The sequence below is a fragment of the Gorilla gorilla genome, chromosome 13 (genome assembly GCF_029281585.2).
Source record: "Gorilla gorilla gorilla isolate KB3781 chromosome 13, NHGRI_mGorGor1-v2.1_pri, whole genome shotgun sequence".
Taxonomy (NCBI): domain Eukaryota; kingdom Metazoa; phylum Chordata; class Mammalia; order Primates; family Hominidae; genus Gorilla; species Gorilla gorilla.
In genome coordinates this window covers 59022506-59044937 of record NC_073237.2, presented here as the reverse complement: position 1 = coordinate 59044937, position 22432 = coordinate 59022506, and the positions used below count along the sequence as shown (strand labels likewise).

General features: G+C 41.8%; 2 protein-coding genes across 5 annotated transcripts in view; one reads left to right on the top strand and one right to left on the bottom strand.

Moving 5' to 3' along the window:
• Window positions 1–19757, top strand: part of PDCD1LG2 (programmed cell death 1 ligand 2) — a 61818-nt gene extending 42061 nt beyond the window's left edge. The window contains exons 5-7 of one of the 2 annotated variants that reach the window (XM_019033592.4): window positions 6115–6249; window positions 11676–11725; window positions 18457–19757. In XM_019033592.4, the coding sequence (XP_018889137.3) occupies window positions 6115–6249; window positions 11676–11725; window positions 18457–18462 (191 nt within the window). In that variant the 3' untranslated portion in view covers window positions 18463–19757. Of the gene's footprint in view, window positions 1–6114; window positions 6250–11675; window positions 11730–18456 lie in introns of both variants that reach the window. The other variant, XM_019033590.4, reaches the window with a different exon arrangement.
• PLGRKT (plasminogen receptor with a C-terminal lysine) overlaps window positions 1–22432 on the bottom strand; it is a 270391-nt gene that overhangs the window by 191581 nt on the left and 56378 nt on the right. The window lies entirely within an intron of this gene.

The following is a 22432-nucleotide window of genomic DNA, read 5'->3' as shown; positions in this document are numbered from 1 at the left end:
TCCTAAGATGTCTACTCAAACAAAGAATTTCAGGTGGAAGGACTTGTTCATCTGCTTCACGCCCATTGGTTGACAGGAATATGAACTCCTTTCTGCTGCTGGGCTAGACATGCATGTGGGCTGAGTGAGCTTTCCCCAGTATCCGTAGCATCAGAAAAGTCACAGGACAGAAAGAAAAGTATCCAATTTGAGGTGAATTACTGACCTTGAAGTGAGTGTAAGCCTACCTAGAATTCTACCCCAGCTGACTGAAGTGAAAGGTGAGGCTGAGAGGAAATAAGGCAGGACTGCACAGTCCCCAATTGTACTGTTCAAATCCACTCATGCCCTTCATTAAGTCAGCTCTGCCACTGAGCCTTCCAGCTGGGAGGCAGCCACAATCTCTGCAGAAGATTTAATATACACCAGTTTGTGGAACAAGCCGTAGTTCCTGCGGCTGCTGTTGATCCCAAGCCACAGTTGATATTTGTTGTCTCACTCATCCACCATACATTCCAGATTTCCCTCACCTAACACCCCAGATGGAATGGTTTCTTTGCCTGATAGGGTGACCCAGACTTACGACCCTAAGAGATCTGAGCTTTTGATCAGCATGCCCTTAACAGACTGGGGTTGTTGCAAATATCTTTTCATTATCACTGGATATGGAAGTAAAAAGAACCAGTGAATCAGCAGACCCCTGAGTTCCAGACATACTCTTCCTTGTCTCCATTATGTAGCAGTGTTCAAGATTTTCATGATAATCAAGATTGATTTCTCCACCAGTATGGTAATTTTTTTCTTTGCTCACTGGTCTGCCAATATTAAGAGCTCAAGGTGGCCAGGCCAGTAGCACAGCTTTAGATGCAGTAGAACAAGCAGAGTATCCCCTGCTAGAATTCCCCGTAGGAAGCCAGACCTTTGATTCAGCAGAGCCTAAACGTGTGGGGTTGAGTGAACTTCTATAAGTGAGTCATTAGAAGTAATGGTGAGAGGGGCCAACCTGCAGCACTGGGATAGCCCTGGTACAGACGTAGAACATGTTTGAGGAGGTTGTCAGGAGGAAATGAGTTAGACCTTGCACAGAACTACCACCATCAAGTACAGTTGGGGTGAGGCAGACATGGTATGAGTTGAGGCATCAGAGATATCTGATGCTTTATGCCAAATTAAAATTAATTTTTTCGTGGAGTGACACTGATCCACAGACCAGACTCTAAGAACTTTGCAGTGACTAAATACCCATCTCATCATAACTTTCCTGGTATTTTCTTCTGGAAAAAATTCTTCCCTGATACAGTTTTCAGAGGCAGCTAGATGCACTGTCATCTCTCCCCTTTTCCCACTTCCCTACCTATCCACAATTTACTACCCAATGCCAACACTAAAGTTAGCCCAACTTCCTTCTAACTAAATTATTAGTTTAGAAGGAAAGAGAGGAGTCATGCTAAGGACCTTAACTGAAATCAAAACATTAGAGGCTGGGCACGGTGGTTCTTGTCTGTAATCCCAGCACTTTGGGAGGCCAAGGCAGGAGGATCACTTGAGCCCAGTAGATTGAGGTTACAGTGAGCTACAATTGTGCCATTGTACTCCACTCCAGCCTGGGCAACAGAGTGAGACTCTGTCTCCAAAAAAGAAAAGGAAAGGGGAGAGGAGGGGAGAGGAGGTAGGGAGGGGAAAGAAAGAAACTAGAAATCCATCAATTTTAGGACCAACTTCAGGTAAAAAAAAATGAATTAGGCAAGTTGGTCTTTCAACATTCTCTACCTCTCTTTATATCATGGTTGAGACCACAGACTTCTCACCTCATGAAAGATGAACTCTAACTAATTCATACTAAAGCTAAAGCCTCTAAAGAGGATTAAATATGAGCAATCCCACGAGAACTTTTTTCCCCTGGAATTGTTTATTCAACTGTCGTTTGTTATGTGGAATTTCCTGCCTGGTTAAGTGTAGGCCAGTACTTTGGATGAATTGTAGTTTTCTAGAAAGACGGTTCTTATATAAGAACCTCTCCAGGGAAATAGGGGCCTGTATGAGATGAATTGAGAAATAACTTTACACCACTGATTATGTCAGTGTTCTATTCTGCATGGTAGAGATGTGAAAGGGCAGACTGACCATTGCTCTGGAAGCCTTTACGCTGTGAGAAGTTAACAGTGGAGTAAAATGGCCACTCCACTCTCTCCATGGAAGCCAACATGGCTGACTAAATAGTCAACAACCATGGGAGAGACCTGTGGGGTCTTCATCAGAGCTCAGGATCTCCTAGGGTATCACTCATAAATACAGCCATCAGGGAGATGGAGAAATCTTTGTGCAGCCAGAAATTCTCAACCTGGTTTTACCCATCCTTCCCAGCTTTGTATTTGTCCTACTGTTTACTGACATGGATCCTCTGCTTCATTAACCACCCCTTCCTCACCACACGCTCTCTGAACTTGGCTGCACCTTTTCTACCTCCATGCCTTCTTTGCTCAGGTTTTTCCACATAAATATCATTATTTCCTCTCTACTAGCTCCAAGCCCACCCTCTCTCTGGGGCAGCTCAGTCACTCCAGGGCACAAGGGGGTCTTTCCCTCATCCCACATTTTGAGACCTACTACCTGGACCATTTGTTTGCCTTGTAACTATGCTTGCCTTTTTAATTGCTATTTTATTTTCCATGTATTTTCATTGTTCACACAAGTCTTCTTTATTCCACACTAAGGCAAAAGCAGAGTCCTGTGTTCATAATAAGTGCTCAACAAATGTTGGGTTGATTGGGTTGGAGATTCCATCTTAGATAATCGCAGTCCCATCATGCCAGCTACCAGACTGTGTGGACAGCCAGGTCAGAGCAGCCAAATGATATTCTAGCTTGTGGCACAAATACCAGCAACAAAATAACCAAAGTCACACATCTGCCTCTGAGTTCCTGGCTTCTATTTCTCAAGGGCGTTTTTAAGTTGTCTTATGACCGTTCCCTTTCTACTCATTCTCATAAATTGAGCTGTGGACTGCTGTGACCCACAAGCTTCTCCGGAAGTCAATGTATAAAACGAACACAGAAGCGAAGAGTATGGTGGGTGGAGGGTACTCCAGTGACTCTAGAATGGATGACTGAACATTCCAAATTTCAAGCACAAGTTAGGGAGCAACAGATCATTTTCCTTTTGAAATAGGGTTTCTTCTGCTCAGCCAGTTGTTGCATTTTCATTAGGAAATGGAATGGGACTACAGCACAAAAAATAAATATAAAAGGACCCTTGTAGGGCTGGCAGAAAAGAGAATCCTTCCTAGGAGACCTAGAGGTGATTCCAGGCAGTGGTTGAGAGCATGTGCTCTGATGTCAGACAGGCTTAAATTTCAAACTCTCTCTCTATTAGCTTTGAGAACCTAAATATCCTACTTAGCCACTCTAGCACTCAGTCTCTCATGTGTAGCATGAGGGTGAGTAGTGGTAGATAGTTTATAGGGTTATAGTGAGGATTAAATGAAATGTGCTTATAAAGTGCTTAGTACTCAGAAAGTGTGCAAACAGTAAAAAAATATGGTATCTCTAGCAAGTTGCATGCCTTACTTGTGAATTCATGAAGTTGTGGCAAGGATAAGACAAATATTTTTTGCCATTGCATCATTATATCATTGCTAAGAGTATGCCATTATTGGCCAGGCGCGGTGGCTCATGCCTGTAATCCTAGCACTTTGGGAGGCTGAGATGGGTGGATTGCTTGAGGCCAAGAGTTCAAAATCAGCCTGGCTAACATGGTGAAACCCCGTCTCTATTAAAAATACAAAAAATTAGCCAGGCGTGGTGGCAGGTGCCTGTAATCCCAGCTACTCAAGAGGCTGAGGCAGGAGAATCACTTGAACCCAGGAGGCGGAGGTTGCAGTGAGCCAAGATCATGCCACTGCACTCCAGCCTGGGCAACAAGAGTGAAACTCCTTCTCAAATAAATAAATTAATTAATTAAATTAAAGAAACGACAAAAGAGTATGCAAGAATTTTAAAACAACTTAGAGGAATATGTATTAGGATACAGGCTAAGCTACCATAATGAAGAGACCTCGAAATACAGTGAGAAGCAAGACAGAAGTATCTTTCTTTCCATGTAACACTCAGGTGGTTCAGAGCAGCTAAGCAGCTATGTTCCATAGAGTCATTCAGTGATCCAGATTATTTTCATCTGTTGCTCTGCCATTCTCCAGGATGTTGTCCCTATAAAATTGTCAAAGCTCAGTCAGTGCCAAACCCATGTTTCAACCTTCAGAAAGTAAATGAGTGGTGGAAAACACATTCAATGTTTTAAGGCCAAGACCTTGAAAACTCACTCTCTTAGCCTGAACTTAGATTACATGGCTGGGCCCACTTAACTATAGGGGAGGCTTGGAAACATAGTCTCTGAGAAGCCATGTGTCCAGCTAATTCCTTAATACTAAAGTTGAAAGAAAGAATGGATTAACCAGCAGTATACCACAAGGTAACAAATGACTAGGAGGATCAGGCTAGGTGGACTAGAAAAGAGACAATCAATTCAGCGCAACAATTCCATATTGACACTTTTCACGTAGCTGTTGCTTGGCTCTATCTAGAGAGGACTCAGAAGTAGTTTAGATAAGGCCTTTGCCCTCCAAATACAGTCTAAGCAGACTGATTTCCTACTGGATGTTCAACTTTGGAGTCTTCAGGGATGAGTAGGGCTTCTGTACGTGGAAGACTATGAGGGAACCTGCACAGGTCAAGGGTTTGCATAAAGACACTGAGGTAGGGACCTCTGCTGTTGTGGGGACAGTGAGAGGCCCAGGTCTCCTTGACTCACAAAGTGCTTGCTAAGCACTTACTAGAAATTAAGAAGCAGATTATAATCAATATGCGTTATCCAATGTTTGGATGAGCAAGGCTCCTTATCTTTTCTTCGGTAATGTTAATCACACTCTTTTGGATGGAGACAAATATCTGTGGGGGCTGAGCTTTGGGTCAGATAGATCTGGGTTTGCAATCCTGGCATTGACTTTTACTTAGCAGTGATGACCTCAGATAGATTATTTAGCAACTCTGAGACTACTTCCTCAACTCTAAAATGAGGGGCTCAGACTAAATAATGTCTAATCTCTTCTCCAGTAAAACAATCCGTGGTTCTCAGATAGCACTGTGCTGGAGGTAGTGGGGTTTGAGGGCTGGGAAGTTGGGAGGACTGAGCCCTTCCCCCTGAGCAGTTTCGTCCAGTTTTTCCTGTACCAGCCTGTCACGTTTATTCCATGTGAACGACTCCAGAGGCAAAATTCAAGCTTTCGAATAGGGCACAAATTAACTTGGGTACCCTTTCATTTCCCTGTAGGTGAACACTCCTCCAGCCCTGCCTTTTGTCAGTCTGGAGCCCTTGTTCTAATCTGTACACACCAGAGGACTTTACAAGGCTTTCCCCAGCCTCCAGAATTATTCTTCTGATCCACCCCTCTACTAAACTCACCCTTTCCTCAGTGCCAGGATGTTGAAAAACTGAAACAAGGCAAAGGGCCAATTGTAATAATTCACACTAAGGCATGAGTGACTAGATTTAGTATATTAACACTACCTAGGATATTCTATTTCTTCCAAAAGGATCCTGTTAATCCTTGAAATTTAACAACTAATGGTATAGATTCTAAGCACTGTGAGTACTTGTCAGCGGGGGAAAGACATTTTTGGGCTGAGAGACTTTGCCACTGGGAAGAGAGAGAGGATGAGGAGGAGAAGGGGGATAGGGAGGAAAAAGAGAAAAAAGAAAGAAAGATGATTAGATGATAGATGGATGGATTGATGGATGGATGGAAAAAAATAACATGAGAGAGTGGTAAAAAGCACAGAATCTGGAACCAGACTGTATCTTAGCTGGGTCACTTACTATGTAACTTAGGGAAAGCTTCCTAGTCTCTCTGTGCCTCACTTTCTTCACCAGTGAAATGGGGATCATAGCAGAGCCAACTTCACAGAGTGGTTGTGAGGAGTGGATGAGCTGATAGGTGCAGAGCACTTAGAATAGGGCCTGGCATGGAGTAAATGCTCCACAGAGCTAGCCATGTTGGCTGTCACCCACTCATGTGGCCAGCCTGTTGGTCTACCTCTTAGTTGCCATGTAACAGGATTCTGGTGCTTTTCCTTTGCCCAGGTCAGATGGAACACAGGACCCATCCAACTTGGCTGCTTCACATTTTCATCCCCTCCTGCATCATTGCTTTCATTTTCATAGCCACAGTGATAGCCCTAAGAAAACAACTCTGTCAAAAGCTGTATTCTTCAAAAGGTAAGTGAGTTTTATTCATGGTAACCAAATGCACTGGGTGTCTGCAGCATGAGCCACTGCTTTGCACTGCAGGCGTATGGCTTCCTGGTTTCATGCTAAACCCACTCAGAGCTTACGAACCACTTTGAGCTTGTCTTGATGATTATTTTTCCCCAGAAGAAAATGGCTCTCGTCGTCAGTGAGCTGAACTTCTTACAATGAGTTTTTTAAAGGGAATGTTTTGTTCTTATGTCTGAAAGAGTTTGTCTTATTCTTTGAGCCAAGAGCTTTCATCAGCCTCATGAGAGTGATGTTATTTTGGCAATGCAGATAGCTACGTGCTCCGATTTTGCTGGTGGGAGGTTGCCAGGATCCTTTCTGAGGATTCCTTCCATTTTCACCCCTCTTTTCCCCAGTCTGGATATGGACTGGGTTAAACCCACCCCCTCTCCCAGGAATCTCAACCCCACGGTTGGGTAAGGAAAGGAGAAAGGTTTGTGAGGCCATTTGGGGATAAGGAAACAGCTGGTTGGTGGTGCATTAACGTCTTTCAGCAGCTCCCTTCGAGTTTCTCCTTAGCCTGTTGTATTCTTACCAACACACTCCTGTTCTGTTGTACCAGCTGGGACACAGCATGATAAAGCCTTTGAGCCCTGATTTCATTGCTTCATTGTTCATGTGTCTGTCTTTGGTTTCCTGGGTGGAGCCTGCCCACAAAACCCCCAGAATATATGCAGGCCTAGCTGGTGCTTTCCTAAACGGCTCCCTTGTCTGCACTCAGTGAACTTCTCCAAAGATCTATATACATGGCCTCATCTATAGAAAAAGAAATGACATGTGGAAATAATTCAGTAGGAGTTTGCAGCAGCACTATCTGAGGACTAGGGGAATTTTAAGTGGTTGTTATCTTACATTTATACTCATAACTTCTATATTTTCATCTGCCATAAAATATTGTCATGTTCTATTTGTCCATTGCCCTATGTGTGTATGTATTCACTTGGGTGCTGACCACAATATTTCTAACCGTAGAATGCAAGGAATTGTTGCCAAAAGAAAAAGACAGAGGGAGGGAAGAAGATGGCCAGGGGAGTGAGGGAGAAAGAGAAAACAGGAGATGGAGAAGAAGAAAGATAGAAAGAAAAATAAATGTGGGAGGGAAGGGAGCTTCATGGTAAAGAGGAGGTATGTCCAACAGAACTTCGACTTTTAAATAGAACCACTTCAGAGAGTTGTGTCAGATGCACCTCAGTTGTCTTATCTTCTGCCATTCTTCTTTTACCTCCCACACCCATACCTCTTGAAAACAGTCTTATACTAGGGTTCAAGGCCTGGGGCCTGAGGACTCCTTAATAACTTCAGAAATGAGCAGCTGAGTGTTGTGTTCCAGCTGTCTTTGGGAGAATGGAATGGAGTCACACTCAAAGATAGAGTGGAAATAAATCCTCTCCTCATCCTTCACCCCAGTCTTAAGAGTGAGTGAGGATATCAGTAGCTCCGAGCTGGGAGGTAAAGCTCAAGTTCTAACTGTGATTAGGAGACCTTTCTTACAAATAAGAATTAAGTGAATAAATGTGCAAACAATTTCTTTTATATTTTTAATGAACCAGAGAGAAATCATGGTTGCCTACATAACCCTTGTCTCCAACTCAGTTGCATTCAGATCTGCTTTCTTACATGTGTCTGCCATGCACACAAACTTGTGTGCCATGGAAAAGGGTTGAGAACTGCTGGTGATGCAGACAGAGCTTTAAACCAGGGTCAGAGGGCTAGGCTGGGACCTGGTGCTGCCATTTATTGGCTTTCTGACCTTGTATAAATTGCCTGTCTTCTTTGAGATGGTCTTTCTATCTGTAAAAGGGGAAGCAGCAAGAGAAGGAACATTTTACAGCTTATTGGCCGAACTTCACTGCCGCTAGTGTGGTTCAACTTGGACTACAGAGAAATCTTCCTAACTGGTTTCCCTGTATTCACTCCTGCTACCTCCAACTTGGTCTGTTCTCACTTTTTGCTATAATAGGCTTTTAAAAATCATAAATCTACCATATGTCCTCTGTCCAGACCTTCTCCATGGCTTCTTATTGCTCACTGGATGAAGTTCCAACAAGCCCAGGATGGTTTGACTCATGTCTCCAGCTTTAACTGCATCACCATCACCTTCATTGTCTAAGCTCTAACCATACAGGATTTTCTAGTCCTCAGAGGCATGGCAGTCTTTCAATTCCGAGTTTTCTCATACAATATTGTCTCTTCTTAAAATATTTTTTTCTTGTTGTCCACCTGAGTTGGAGTCATCTTTTAAACCTCAGCTAAGCTTATACTTCATCAAGTCTTTCCTAATTCTACCTCCACGCACCACACCCATTACATTAAATCCCCTTATTATATGTTTCCATAGCACCTACTTCTTTCAGTATACTCAGCACACAATCACATGTCTAGGATCTGTTTTAATAGCTTGGGCTACCAATTAAATTGCATCCCTTTTAATTTTCCAATTAATTCCTCAAGTACCCACATGCCCATCTTAGCAAGAAGTTCAGCGTCTCCCTCTTATAGCATGTACTTCTCCACCTCCCACAAACTGCCAGAAAGCTTACTTAGCCCACAGGGCCAGTGCTAGGCAGCTAGGTTAGTCCTCCAGAGGGCCCTGGTTTTGAGCAGTTGCTGTCTACTCCTGCCATGCAGAATCTCTGGTCCTTCCAGATGTCTCCATCCACTGTGCAAAGGTAACCTTGCTGGTTCCGATCCCCACACAGACCACAGTGCTACAAGATTACAGTTGTTATGGTTCCCCAACACATGCTCTGTCATTGGTCCCAAAGCAGGACCCCTATGGGTTGATGAGGTAGGAGGAGGTCCCTGCCTTAGCCATAGCTGCACACAGCCAGCCTCTTCCCTTCTAGGCCCTCATGTTGAGCCTGGGACACCAGTCCTAACTTCCTTCTCTTCAGTTCCTCTTAGGGCCATTGGTATCCTGAATTTCTTAGTCCATTGCAAAGTTAAGTAAAGCAGCAGCAGTCTTGGTCCCTTTCCTTCCAGATGGCTCCTTAGCTCCTGAACAGATTTACCCACCTATACCTCAGTGACTAGCTCTGTGTACTAAAGTGTAGTAGGAGGGCAGCCATTATTGGTCCATAAAAAGTCCTGCTTACCATTTTCCCGTAAGAGGAACCGTTCAACAGTTCGGGGCTCCAGGGTGACCTGCTGGGCTCTAGAGAAGAAGCTGGCAACTTCTGTTGCAAAATAATGTTAAATTCTGCTTCATCTGCTTGTCTTTATGTTTCAAGAATACAGTAACTGTGTTTCTCTGATTCACCAATATATGCCCAGTGTCTAAAAAATTACCTGGCATATAATAAATGTTCAATGGAATTTTAAACATTGAACCTACTATATGCAGGTGAGTGTGCTAGATCTGCTCTGTCCAATATAATAGCCATCTGTGGCTCTTTTTAAGTTAAATAAAAATTCATCAGTCACATCTTAAGTATTCACACACTGTAAGTGCTCAATAGCCATGTACAGATAATTGCTCCTGTATTGGACAGTACAGATATACAACATTTCCATCATTGCAGAAAGTTCTACTGAAAACCACTGTGCTAGACCCTTTACAAACTTCTCACTTAATTTCACAAAAATTGCTTGTGGCAAGGAGAAGTGTCTTTATGCTGGAGTTAAGAAAGTGAGGCTCAGAAAAGTTATATGACTTCCCAAAGTCATAGAGCTGGGATTTGAATACAGGTCTGTTTGACTCCAAAACTTGTGGCCCATTTGTTGCAAAAGTGCTTAATACAAATTGGTTCAGTCAATATTATTATCTTTGAGCAATGGAAGGAGAAAGTAAGTTTCAATCCAAAATAATTGAGTGACTTATACATTGACTTGCTGAGCCAATGGCAAAGTCAAGTTAGAATCCAGCAGAAGTCACCAGCTACAGAATCTAGATCTTTAGAACAGGTCTTCAGATCTTCAGAACAGTGTTTCTTAAACTCTCTTGTGAAGGAACAGTTATCATCATAGGCTGGTAACAGTTCATCTACCAGCACCAGCCCATGAACCAGACTCTGAGTGGCACAGCCCTAGAAGATTGAGCCAGAATTTTACAGAGGTTTAAAGACCAAATATGCTGGTTTGTGGTTACCTGTGGCCCACAGAGAATGGCAGCACTAACCTCACGCATTAACGAGGTACCCACTGAAGCCAACATTCAAGAGCAATTCCTATGGGTTAACCATTGGGCTCCTTTCAAATGCAAACCCTCATGAAAGAGACTACAGTGCTGAATAGAGACCTCCAAATTTCAGGCCAAGCTCAGGATAGTCATGAGGGAGTTACTAAAAACCTGCTATATAGGGCAAAAGCAGAATTAGGAATGGACTGATTTCAGGAACCCAGGCAATGGCAGGAGTTGGGCATTAAATCCTAAAAGAGAATCAGAGTGGGAGGGAATATGTGAAATCAGAGGTTAAGAAAAAAGTGAAAACCTATTCATAATTGCAAAGATATGCAACCAACCTAAGATCCCACTGACGAATAAGTGGATACAGAAAATGTGGTATATATACACCATGGAATACTACTCAGCCATGAAAAAGAATGAGATAATGTGTTTTGCAACAACTTGGATGGAACTGGAGGTCATTATTCCAAGTGAAGTAACTCAGGAATGGAAAACCAAATACCATATATTCTCACTTGTAAGTGGGAGCTAAGCTATGGATATGCAAAGGCATACAGAGTGGTATAATGGGCATGGGAGACTCAGAAGGAGAGAGTAGGGAGTGGCAGTGAGGAATAAAAAAGCTGCATATTGAGTTCAATGTACACTACTTGGGTGATGGGTGCACTACAATCTCAGACTTCACCAGTATACAATTCATCCATGTAACCAAAAACCACTTGTACCCCTAAACCTATTGATATAAAAAAAAATTAAAAGAAAGATATGAAACCAAGGAAACTTACTGGTGAGCAGCATCCCATTATGTGAACTTGTGCTTCTGAACCAGTAACTTGAGTTACTTTGAGCCAGTATCAGTCACTTATACCTCAGTGCAAATTAATTGATCAGATCTTCTGACCTGGACCAGGGAAGGCAGGCAGAAGTGGCAGTCAAGACTAAAGCAGAAAAGGGAGAGCTAATTCTGCAGCTACACATTTCCTGGATTGAATACCCAAATTAGTCCCTCAGCCTTTAAGTGCCTGAGGGCCAGGAGTAGACAGAGGAATGGAAAGTGTGAGACTTCTTTGTTCACACTCTTTGCCTAAGGGCCAGATTTTGCTTTATGCATTACCATCCTGAAGTCCCAGGCCACAGTGAACATTTGGGCTTCGCTATGTGGATTTATTTAGATTTACTTTTTGTCCTGCCATATTTTAATCTATAAGCCAAACAGTTTTCTCATTAATCTTATTCCATTTCTGGAATTTTTCTTTTTCAGACACAACAAAAAGACCTGTCCCCACAACAAATAGGGAAGTGAACAGTGCTGTGAGTAAGCATGATTTTTACTTTTCTTTCTTACTTTCTTTTCTCTCTCAGCTTGAATTTTAAAGTAACCACTGTTCTATTAATTCATGGAAGGCAACTGAATAGTTCCAGCTTATAGAATCTTCCTGTTTGGTAGCATTTCAGCGAAGCCTCGTTCTTAGCCCCAGAACAATCATGCCATCTTTTGCTCGGTCTATATTCCTAAGCACTCCTAGATGATACTGCACTGGACCTCTGGTCTCACATAGTTAGAAACAGAGTCAAAATCGAACAGCAAAGAGAAGATATTCAACTGCGATGCAATTGACAATGGATGTTTTTGCAACAAACAATGATTAAGAAGTACATTGTTGTGGGCTCTGAGTCAAGAGTAATATGGGAAAAACACAAGTCTCTTCATGAGGTTGACAGGTTTGGAGCTGGAATCTGTGGCGGAGGAAGGATATGATCTAGAGGTCAGAAGGAGTGGGTTGCTAAAATCATTAAGCCTGGTTGGATGAAAAGCTTAGACTCAGGGGAAGCAGCACATGATTGTGGGGGCTGGCAAGTTTGAAATGTGTAGGGCAGGCCAGCAGTCTGGAAACCCAGGCAGGATTTCTACCTTGCAGTCTTGAGGCAGAATTCCGTCCTTTCTGGGAAACTTCAGTTTTTTGCTCTTAAGGCCCTCAACTGATTGAATGAAGCCAACCTACATCATGGGAGATATCAGCTTTACTTCAAGTTAACTGATAGCAAATGATAATTACATCTACAAAATACTTTCACAGCATCATATAGACTAGCATTTGACTAAGCAACTGAGCACCATAGCCAAGATGACACATAAAATTAATCATCACAGGCACCAAGAGATGAGGGGGGCAGTCTTGGCCATATATTTGGCTGAAGTAAGTCAATTTGTCATTCCTGCATGAGCCTTTATAAACAGAAGTAAGTAACCAACTACTATCTGGTCATTGGAGTTGTCCAAGAGGCCAGGGTTCTGTCTAATACCTGCTCATGCATGAACATGCCAACCTAGATTGCATGCAGACTACCAGTTTTGGGTTTTTGTTTATTTCAGCAGGATTTTTTTCTCAGCTCACTGCCTCTCAAACTTTCAGCAACAAAAGGACATCTGTGATATCAGAATCTACCACTCTAAGTATTTGGATGCAATAGCAATGAATATCTGAGTAAATCTAGGTGGGGAGCAGGGGCACCCTGTAGCCAAAATGACTTAACAAAATCAAACCAAAAGTTTGGAAATGATGCCTTGGTACAATGAAGAGACTACTTGAGGTAGGTTTGACTTATCTAATATCTTATTTTCTTTGCCAATACCTAATGAGGAATTTAAATATTTCTAGATAGCTTTGGAAAGGTCCCTTAAAGAGGCACCAGCATACCACTGCCAGATCTAATCCCCCCAAACACTGTTTTCATCATCATCATGTCATCTCTTTTCTCTATAGATCATATCAAATCCTTCCCAGAGTTTTTCAGGCCTTTTGACAACTAGCCACATTTCACTAAGCCAACTCATCTACCACTCCTCAACAAAACTTTTCCTCAAGTCAAGCTGCTCCACCAACACCACTGCCATGAGCTCATTCCCACTTCTGTGCCTTTGCTCATGTTGGTTATTCTTTTGGAGTGTCCTCCCCATTCCTTCTTACTTGTCCAAATCCCAACTTTTGGCATGGTCTACTTTAAGATACAGTAATGATTAACTTTATTATTATAACACCAGGCTTCTGTTCTAAGACATTAGAAGTGTGTTTAGACTAGCTCATTTAATCCTCACTGTAGCCCTCTGAAGTACTTACTCCCTGCTTCCCATTTTATAGGTGAGGAAGAAAAACATGAAGAGGTTAACTAACTTGCCCAAGGTATATGGCTAATAATATAAGGGTCAATAAATTGATTCAGCAATCCAGGTGTCCAAGTCCAGAATCCACACCCATACACTACACTCTGCTTTTTTAAAATTTAATTCAATTTTTTTTAGAGACAGGGTCTTGCTCTGTCACCCAGGTTGGAGAGCAGTGGTATGACCGTGGCTCACTGCAGCCTCAACTTTTGGACTCAAGCGATCTTCCCACCTCAGCCTCCTGAGTAGCTGGGACTACAGGTGCATGCCACCGTACCTGGATTTTTAGAACTGGGGTCTTACTATGTTGCCCAGGTTGGTCTCAAACTCCAGGGCTCAAACAATCCTCCTGCCTTGGCCTCCCAAAGTGCTGGGATTCCAGGCCTAAGCCACTGTGCCCAGCCTACATACACTATACTCTCTTGCTTAATCTGTAAGACTCTCTCCCCCACTCATACCTTTTTATTTTTCCTCTGCATTATACACACAATCTATATCACTCTTAAGCACATGATTACAGCATTATTTTCTGGCTGCTTCTATGTGTCTATATTTTAGGTCCACTTGGTCAATATAATAAAGTGGGATATTAGTGTTAATGCAACAATATGGTATTTGATATTTGTCTTTCTGTCCATTTATCAATGTTTCTTATAGTTTATTATATAATAAATTTAAAAGGTGTCTGATTTTGACCAAATTTGACTCAATACTAAAAAAAATATTAAAATAAATTTTGTTTAATTTTAGTTGAGTCTATCAACTCAAAAAAAGAATAACCTACAACAATAACAAGTTTCAGAACATTTTTTAAATTACTGATTTTTTTATGAGTATAAAAATAAAAAATAAAAAAGTATAAAGAAAACAAAAATAATTTAGAATCCATTGCCTAGAAATTGCCATGGTTAAGATTTTAATATTGCTCAGGCCCAGGCAGCTCAGGGCTTTGACATTCCCACACCCATTCTCTGCCATCCCAGTTCTATCTCATCCCAAAACCATCCATTTATGAGGAGAGTGTACAGCTCTAGGCTGCCCAGGAGCCATCCCGCACTCTCATATTGTGACTCGGCATCTTGGGAGATGGAGTCTTGGGACTTAGCCTGGACATGTCCCTTGCATGTACTTCTTACAAGACTTTTATTCAGATGAATATTTTCCCTTCCAACTTAAGAAGCACAGGGCTTGCGGGTTTTGCTTCACTAACCAGCAACTGAAGCAAGACCTGACTTGTGAAAATGCCTAATAGAGTTCAGTATTAGTGCTGCTTCACCATTTCCTGGATCTCTTGCCTTTGTGCACATGATAGAATTGCACTTCTCTGTAATTAATTTGTAGTTAAGTGTGGTCATGTAACTCACTTTGGTCAATTAAATGTAAGCATAAGTGATGCGTGTTATTTCTGGGTAGAAGATGTAAGAGTTGGCATATGCTTTGCCATATTTTCTTTATCCATCTGGCATGGTAACCAGTAACATTCTAGGTAGTAATTGCTCCATCAGTCTCAGTCTCTGAGTAACTAAAATTGACAGAGTCCCCTGCTGACCCTCAATGTACATGGAACATGAACAAAAATAAGCTTTTGTTTTTTATATTGAGATTTTGGAGTTGTTTGTTCCTACAGAATTACCTAGTTTACTCTAATACAACATGGAAAAAACTGGAACCTATAATAAATAGACCCTACATTGCCATTCAAACTTCTACTTCTGAGGAATAATAATGTGGGGAAATACTTTCTATATAATAAAAAAATAGAAAAATTGCAAAATAAAAATATACTTATATATCATTCATGTCCTATTAAAAATGTTATTTATAGACTCACCATATTCCCTTCCTCCAGAAAAATAGAAGTAAAAATATGAAAATGCCTGTAATCATGTTTTTGAATTATGGAATCAAGTATTGCTTTTTCCTTTTATGTTTTCTGAATTTTTGTTGTACTTCACTACATTTTTGAGTGCCCTGATGTATTACTTTTAAGAAGAAGAAGAATACTTTCTGAAGCCATTTCAACCATCCCCACTCACCTCTCTTGATCCCAGTAGTCAAATATATTATATAGGACTCTTCATCAGTCCTTATCAAGTTTAGGAAGGGCAATGCTATACCTTCTTTAAAGGACACCTACCAATGTCTTAGTCGCCTTTCAAAGACTCCTAGCACAGCTAAATGTGATGGATACGCTCTAAGGATGTAAGAGCTGAAGTGACTTGCATAAGGTCATATCATAACTTACCGTTAGAAATGGAGCTAGAACTCATACCCACTGAGTCCTTGTCTGTGACACACTGCCCTTTCCATTTGTGGAAGTTGTTCTTGTATCTAACTTTACCTGTGCTACTATTTGGGCCTAGCCATTCTCCCTCTTATGCAGACAAGCAGATAAACAGTAAAACTTTAGGAGTGGATTATGATACCATAGATATATATCATCTATTCTTTACAAAATAGTTATTACAGTCATCAAGCCTTGGTTAGAGTTTACAGACCATGTATCCTAGCTACCTCATTTCACAGATTATGACATTGGGGGCTAAGAGACATTAAGTGACTTCCTTAAGTGAAACAGTAGCAGACCAAAAGAAGTCATGATTCCCAGCATAGTGCTACTCATTCATTTATTCATTCATTCACCCACTCACAAACCTGTATTAAGTTTCTGTTATTTGCAAGACCCTGTCAGTTAGGCCATGTGGGAACTAGAAGGATGAATTTATCAGTCATCTAAGATTCTTACAATTAAGTATTACAGATAAGGTACTCAAGAAACAGTTCTCATTCACATAATTTGGGTTAAAACAAAAAGAAGCCAGCTTTCTATATACTTTTGGTCCAGTCTTTATGTTTTTTGTTTTGTTTTGTTTGTTTTCATGAGTATCCTGACTTCCTTCTAAGAACTTCCACCTGAGAACTGACCACAGCATCAGCATTCCACATGGGTGTGTTTCCTTTCCCCTTTCCCATTTCAGTGGTTTCCAATTTCTTTTTCTTTTGCCACTATAAACCTTTTGCAAAGGAAATATTAGACAGAACTCCTACATGTCAAGCAAATTAAAATAGTGGTGAAATTAGAGTGGAGGATATAATCACCCTATCATATAGGCTATTTGTCCATATCATATTTGTCCCTACAAAGGCCTCTAAGGCAGGGGTCCCCAACCTCCGGGCCGCAGATCGGTACCAGCGGCCTGTTAGGAACTGAGCCACACAGCAGGAGGTGAGCGGCAGACGCGCGGGCACTACTACCTGAGCTCTACCTCCTGTGAGATCAGCAGCAGCATTAGATTCTCATAGAAGCGTGAATCCTATTGTGAACTGCACATATGAGGGATCTAGGTTGTGTGCTCCTTATGAAAATCTAATGTCTGATGATCTGAGGTGGAACAGGTTCATCCCGAAACTATAGCCTACCCCCACTCCCACACCCAATCCATGGAAAAATTGTCTTCCCTGAAACCAGTCCCTGGTGCCAAAAATGTTGGGGACCACTGCTCTAAGATACCTTGTGCTTCTTGGAACATATTTGGAAAATCATGTAGCTCTCAAATTATCCCTATGTCCTGAAGCCCACCTTACCATCAATCCTCAGAAATACCCAACCCATGTCAGGCAACTTCACACTTTCTTTCTTCAGGCAGCACAGTTGTCTCAGGGAGGGAGGAGAGTGCTATTAGCAAGAGGAGTCACTAACAGCTTCACTCACCTGTGCTCATGAATTTTTAATGGTGTGAAAAGTCTGTGTATTTTTTATGGTTCTCTATGGCTCATAGAAGAGGGACAAACAATATATGAAAGTTCAGAGATGGGGACAAATATCACTTTAAGCTGGGGATAATCAGGGAAGAAGAAAGGTTTCACGGAGAAGGTGACTTTTGAATCAGGAAGAAATGGAAACAGCAAACTCTTCTAGATAGAGGAGACACTAACAGGAAAGGCAGAGAGGCAGGAAGGTGTGGGAAAGTGCACGTGACCCCGTTCAGAGAGAAAGCCAGGTGTGAGATAAGGGGGAAAGACTGTTAGGGCATGTATTGTAAACCACTAATTCCAGGCAAAAGTTAGATTTTACTTACTAAGCAAGAGTGCTTCAGTTAGATCCTAGGAGGAAATGGAGGGTATGCTTAGAAGAGGTAACTGAGGCAAGTTTAATTTACAAAGGTGTGTGCAGCATTAAGGGAAACCAGCAAGGGATACTGAGCATGCCAGGATGCAAGAGCAGGCAGGGAAGGTGACTATTCCTAGGTCTGAAGGAGAAAGGGGAGGGAGCAGTTCCCAGAACCCTAGTAAAAATGGCAATGAGAAAGGTCCATCTGGCAGGACCTATGGTCTTTAACAGAGGGACAAAGTCAACCCACAACTTGTCTGGGAGGTTGCTGAGGAATAGATACCCCAACCTCTCTCTCAACCCACTGCAACACTCTTTTTCCCCTAGACTGAGCCCAGTCAAAGACAGAGGGAGGAGTCCAGTGATGCAGTCTACAATGTCATCATCCTGGAGCATGAATAGAGCGCAGCAGGGTGAATAATGAGTCTGCAGGAATTAATAGAAATATCTGACACAATAGGGAACTATAAGAGGTTTTGAATAGGAGAGGCCCCTGAAATGTGCTCCAATATTACTGAGCTATGTGTGGCCCACAGAATGGAAGAGGAACAGCTCTCGCAATAGGTCTGAGGAGAGAAGCTGAAGACTTGGACTAGGGCAATGGTAAAAACTGTGGAAAGAAGTTTTAAATGAAAAGTTTTAAACCATGCTGCTTCCAGCTAGATGAACTTTTTAAAAAAAATTAGTTCCTCACTCAAATTTTGGGGAGGTTATATATTTTCTAATCATAAAAAATGATTTTTCTTATTTGTGGGCTTTTCTCCCCAGATCTGAACCTGTGGTCTTGGGAGCCAGGGTGACCTGATATGACATCTAAAGAAGCTTCTGGACTCTGAACAAGAATTCGGTGGCCTGCAGAGCTTGCAATTTGCACTTTTCAAATGCCTTTGGATGACCCAGCACTTTAATCGGAAACCTGCAACAAGACTAGCCAACACCTGGCCATGAAACTTGCCCCTTCACTGATCTGGACTCACCTCTGGAGCCTATGGCTTTAAGCAAGCACTACTGCACTTTACAGAATTACCCCCACTGGATCCTGGACCCACAGAATTCCTTCAGGATCCTTCTTGCTGCCAGACTGAAAGCAAAAGGAATTATTTCCCCTCAAGTTTACTAAGTGATTTCCAAAAGCAGAGGTGTGTGGAAATTTCCAGTAACAGAAACAGATGGGTTGCCAATAGAGTTATTTTTTATCTACAGCTTCCTCTGGGTACTAGAAGAGGCTATTGAGACTATGAGCTCACAGACAGGGCTTCGCACAAACTCAAATCATAATTGACATGTTTTATGGATTACTGGAATCTTGATAGCATATGAAGTTGTTCTAATTAATAGAGAGCATTTAAATATACACTAAGTGCACAAATTGTGGAGTAAAGTCATCAAGCTCTGTTTTTGAGGTCTAAGTCACAAAGTATTTGTTTTAACCTGTAATGGCACCATGTTTAATGGTGGTTTTTTTTTTAAACTACATCTTTCCTTTAAAAATTATTGGTTTCTTTTTATTTGTTTTTACCTTAGAAATCAATTATATACAGTCAAAAATATTTGATATGCTCATACGTTGTATCTGCAGCAATTTCAGATAAGTAGCTAAAATGACCAAAGTCCCAAACTAAGGCTCCTTTTCTGGCCCTCAATATGACTTTAAACTTGACTTTTCAGTGCCTCAGTTTGCACATCTGTGATACAGCAATGCTAAGTAGTCAAGGCCTTTGATAATTGGCACTATGGAAATCCTGCAAGATCCCACTACATATGTGTGGAGCAGAAGGGTAACTCGGCTACAGTAACAGCTTAATTTTGTTAAATTTGTTCTTTATACTGGAACCATGAAGCTCAGAGCATTAGCTGACCCTTGAACTATTCAAATGGGCACATTAGCTAGTATAACAGACTTACGTAGGTGGGCCTAAAGCAAGCTCCTTAACTGAGCAAAATTTGGGGCTTATGAGAATGAAAGGGTGTGAAATTGACTAACAGACAAATCATACATCTCAGTTTCTCAATTCTCATGTAAATCAGAGAATGCCTTTAAAGAATAAAACTCAATTGTTATTCTTCAACGTTCTTTATATATTCTACTTTTGGGTAAGAGGTTTGCTCAGGGTCTTGCAAGTCAGTAAGTTTAATATCCTATTACGCCATTTGGCTCCCAAAGATTTGAAGGCCTTTGAGGCTAACTTGGATGCACTTTTCAGCAGGGTTGGGTCCTAGGGATGCTTGATCTGGGGCTCCTGCTGGAGGGGGAGCACTTCCTAACACCACAGAGAGCAGGACAGGAGACAAGGCCTTCTTCCCTGGAAGAAGCCCACCTATGCTGCCCCTACCCCCACCCATGCCCCAGATATGTGATTGGCATGCTGAATGCTTGGGGAGTTTTGTTTAACTCTGTTAGGAACCCAGTGGCATAATGGCTTCTGTCAAAATATTCCCATCTTTGTTCCTAGACTGGGGCTATCTTTTAGATTACCAAATAGGGAGAGAGCAATCTAGCTGCAGTATCCTGAAATCTGGGTTCTGTCCGGGGAGAAAATCATAAGGCATTGTGTCTTAGCTTCAGAAATTTTCTATACTACAGCATGCTATCTTAACACCTAACATTTATCAAGTACTTGCTATTGCCCAATATTGTTAAGCATTTTACACATACTATTGGAACAAATCATCCCCAAACTCTCTGAAAAAGACACTATTAATTACTCCATTTTACAGATAAGGAAAGGCACAGAGAGGTTAAGTAATTTGGTTAAGGCTGCTTGTTCAGTTTGAAAGGGATGGAATTAGAGCAACAAACCTGTATTTTTTGTTACACACCGTAATGTGCCCTGATTTCCTACCATATGGGGTTTAAAGTGGTATTTTTATACTGTGTGGTCTCTTTGCTGGTCAATAATTAATTTCAGAAACAACAGATGCTGGAGAGGGTGCAGAGAAATAGGAACACTTTTACACTGTTGGTGGGAGTGTAAATTAGTTCAACCCTTGTGGAAGACAGTGTGGTGATTTCTCAAGGGTCTAGAACCAGAAATACCATTTGACCCAGCAATCCCATTACTGAGTATATACCCAAAGGATTATAAATCATTCTACTATAAAGACACATGCACACGTATGTTTATTGCAGCACTATTCACAATAGCAAAAACTTGGAACCAACCCAAATGCCCATCAATGATAGACTGGATAAAGACAAGGTGGCACATATATAGCATGGAATACTATGCAGCCCTAAAAAAGAATGAGTTCATGTCCTTTGCAGGGACATGAATGAAGCTGGAAACCATAATCCTCAGCAAACTAACACAAGAACAGAAAACCAAACACCACATGTTCTCACTCATAAGCAGGAGTTGAACAATGAGAACACATGGACACAAGGAGGGGAACATCACCCACCAGGGCCTGTTGAGGGGGTTGAGGGAAAGCGGAGAAGAGCATTAGGACAAATACCTAGATGACAGGTTGACAGATTCAGCAAACCACCATGGCACATGTATACCTATGTAACAAACCTGCAGGTTCAGCACATGTATCCCAGAATTTAATAATAATAATTAATTTCACTCTTTTCCAGGGAAGTGCTATAGGAGTGTAGGTGGTGTGTGGGTTCTGGCATCAGAGATTCAAACCCTAGCTCAACTAGGTATGAGTTATACAACTCTGAATATATTGGTTGACCTCTACGCATCAGTTTACTTCAATATAGTGAGACCGGGCCAGGCGTGGTGGCTCATGCCTGTAATCCTAGAACTTTGGGAGGTCAAGGTGGGTGAATCACTTAAAGCCAGAAGTTCGAGACCATCCTGGCCAACATGGTGAAATCCCATCTCTACTAAAAATACAAAAATTAGCTGGGGATGGTGGCACGCACCTGTAATCACAGCTACTCAGGAGACTGAGGCAGGAGAATCGCTTGAATCTAGGAGGTGGAGGTTGCAGTGAGCCGAGATCACACCACTGCACTCCAGCCTGGGCGACAGAGCCAGACTTTGTCTCAAAAAAAAACAAAAACAAAAACAAAAAATGCATATATATATAGATAAATAGATATAGTGATATAGTGATACCCCATCTCTGCAAAAAATTTAAAAAATAAAAATTAAAAAAATTTAAAGGGGCCGGGTGCAGTGGCTCACACCTGTAATCCCAACACTTTGGGAGGCCAAGGCAGGTGGATCATGAGGTCAGGAGTTCAAGACCAGTCTGGAGAAGACGGTGAAACCCTGTCTCTACTAAAAATACAAAAATTAGCCAAGAGTGGCGGCAGGTGCCTGTAATTCCAGCTACTCAGGAGGCTGAGGCAGGAGAATCATGTGGACCCGGGAGGCAGAGGTTGCAGTTGCAGTGAGCTGAGGTCATGCTACTGCACTCTAGCCTGGGCAACAGGGCAAGACTCTGTCTCAAAAAAAAAAAAAAGAAAAGAAAAGATAAAGAAAGCAGTTATCTTTCTCAGTTTATCATGAGGATTTTGAGCACAGGTTTTGTCATCCCCTTAGACTCCTAGAGAGCAGGGAAGGAGTGAGATTTTTGCCATGTACCTGGTATGTGATAGGTACCTCATGCATGGTCACCTCTGAGACTCATTATATATTGGGAGAATGGCTACTATTAACACTTCTACTTTTTTTTTTTTTTTTTTGAGATGGACTTTTGCTCTTGTTGCCCAGGCTGGAGTGCAATGGCACGATCTTGGCCCACAGCAACCTCCGCCCCCCACCAGGTTCAAGTGATTCTCCTG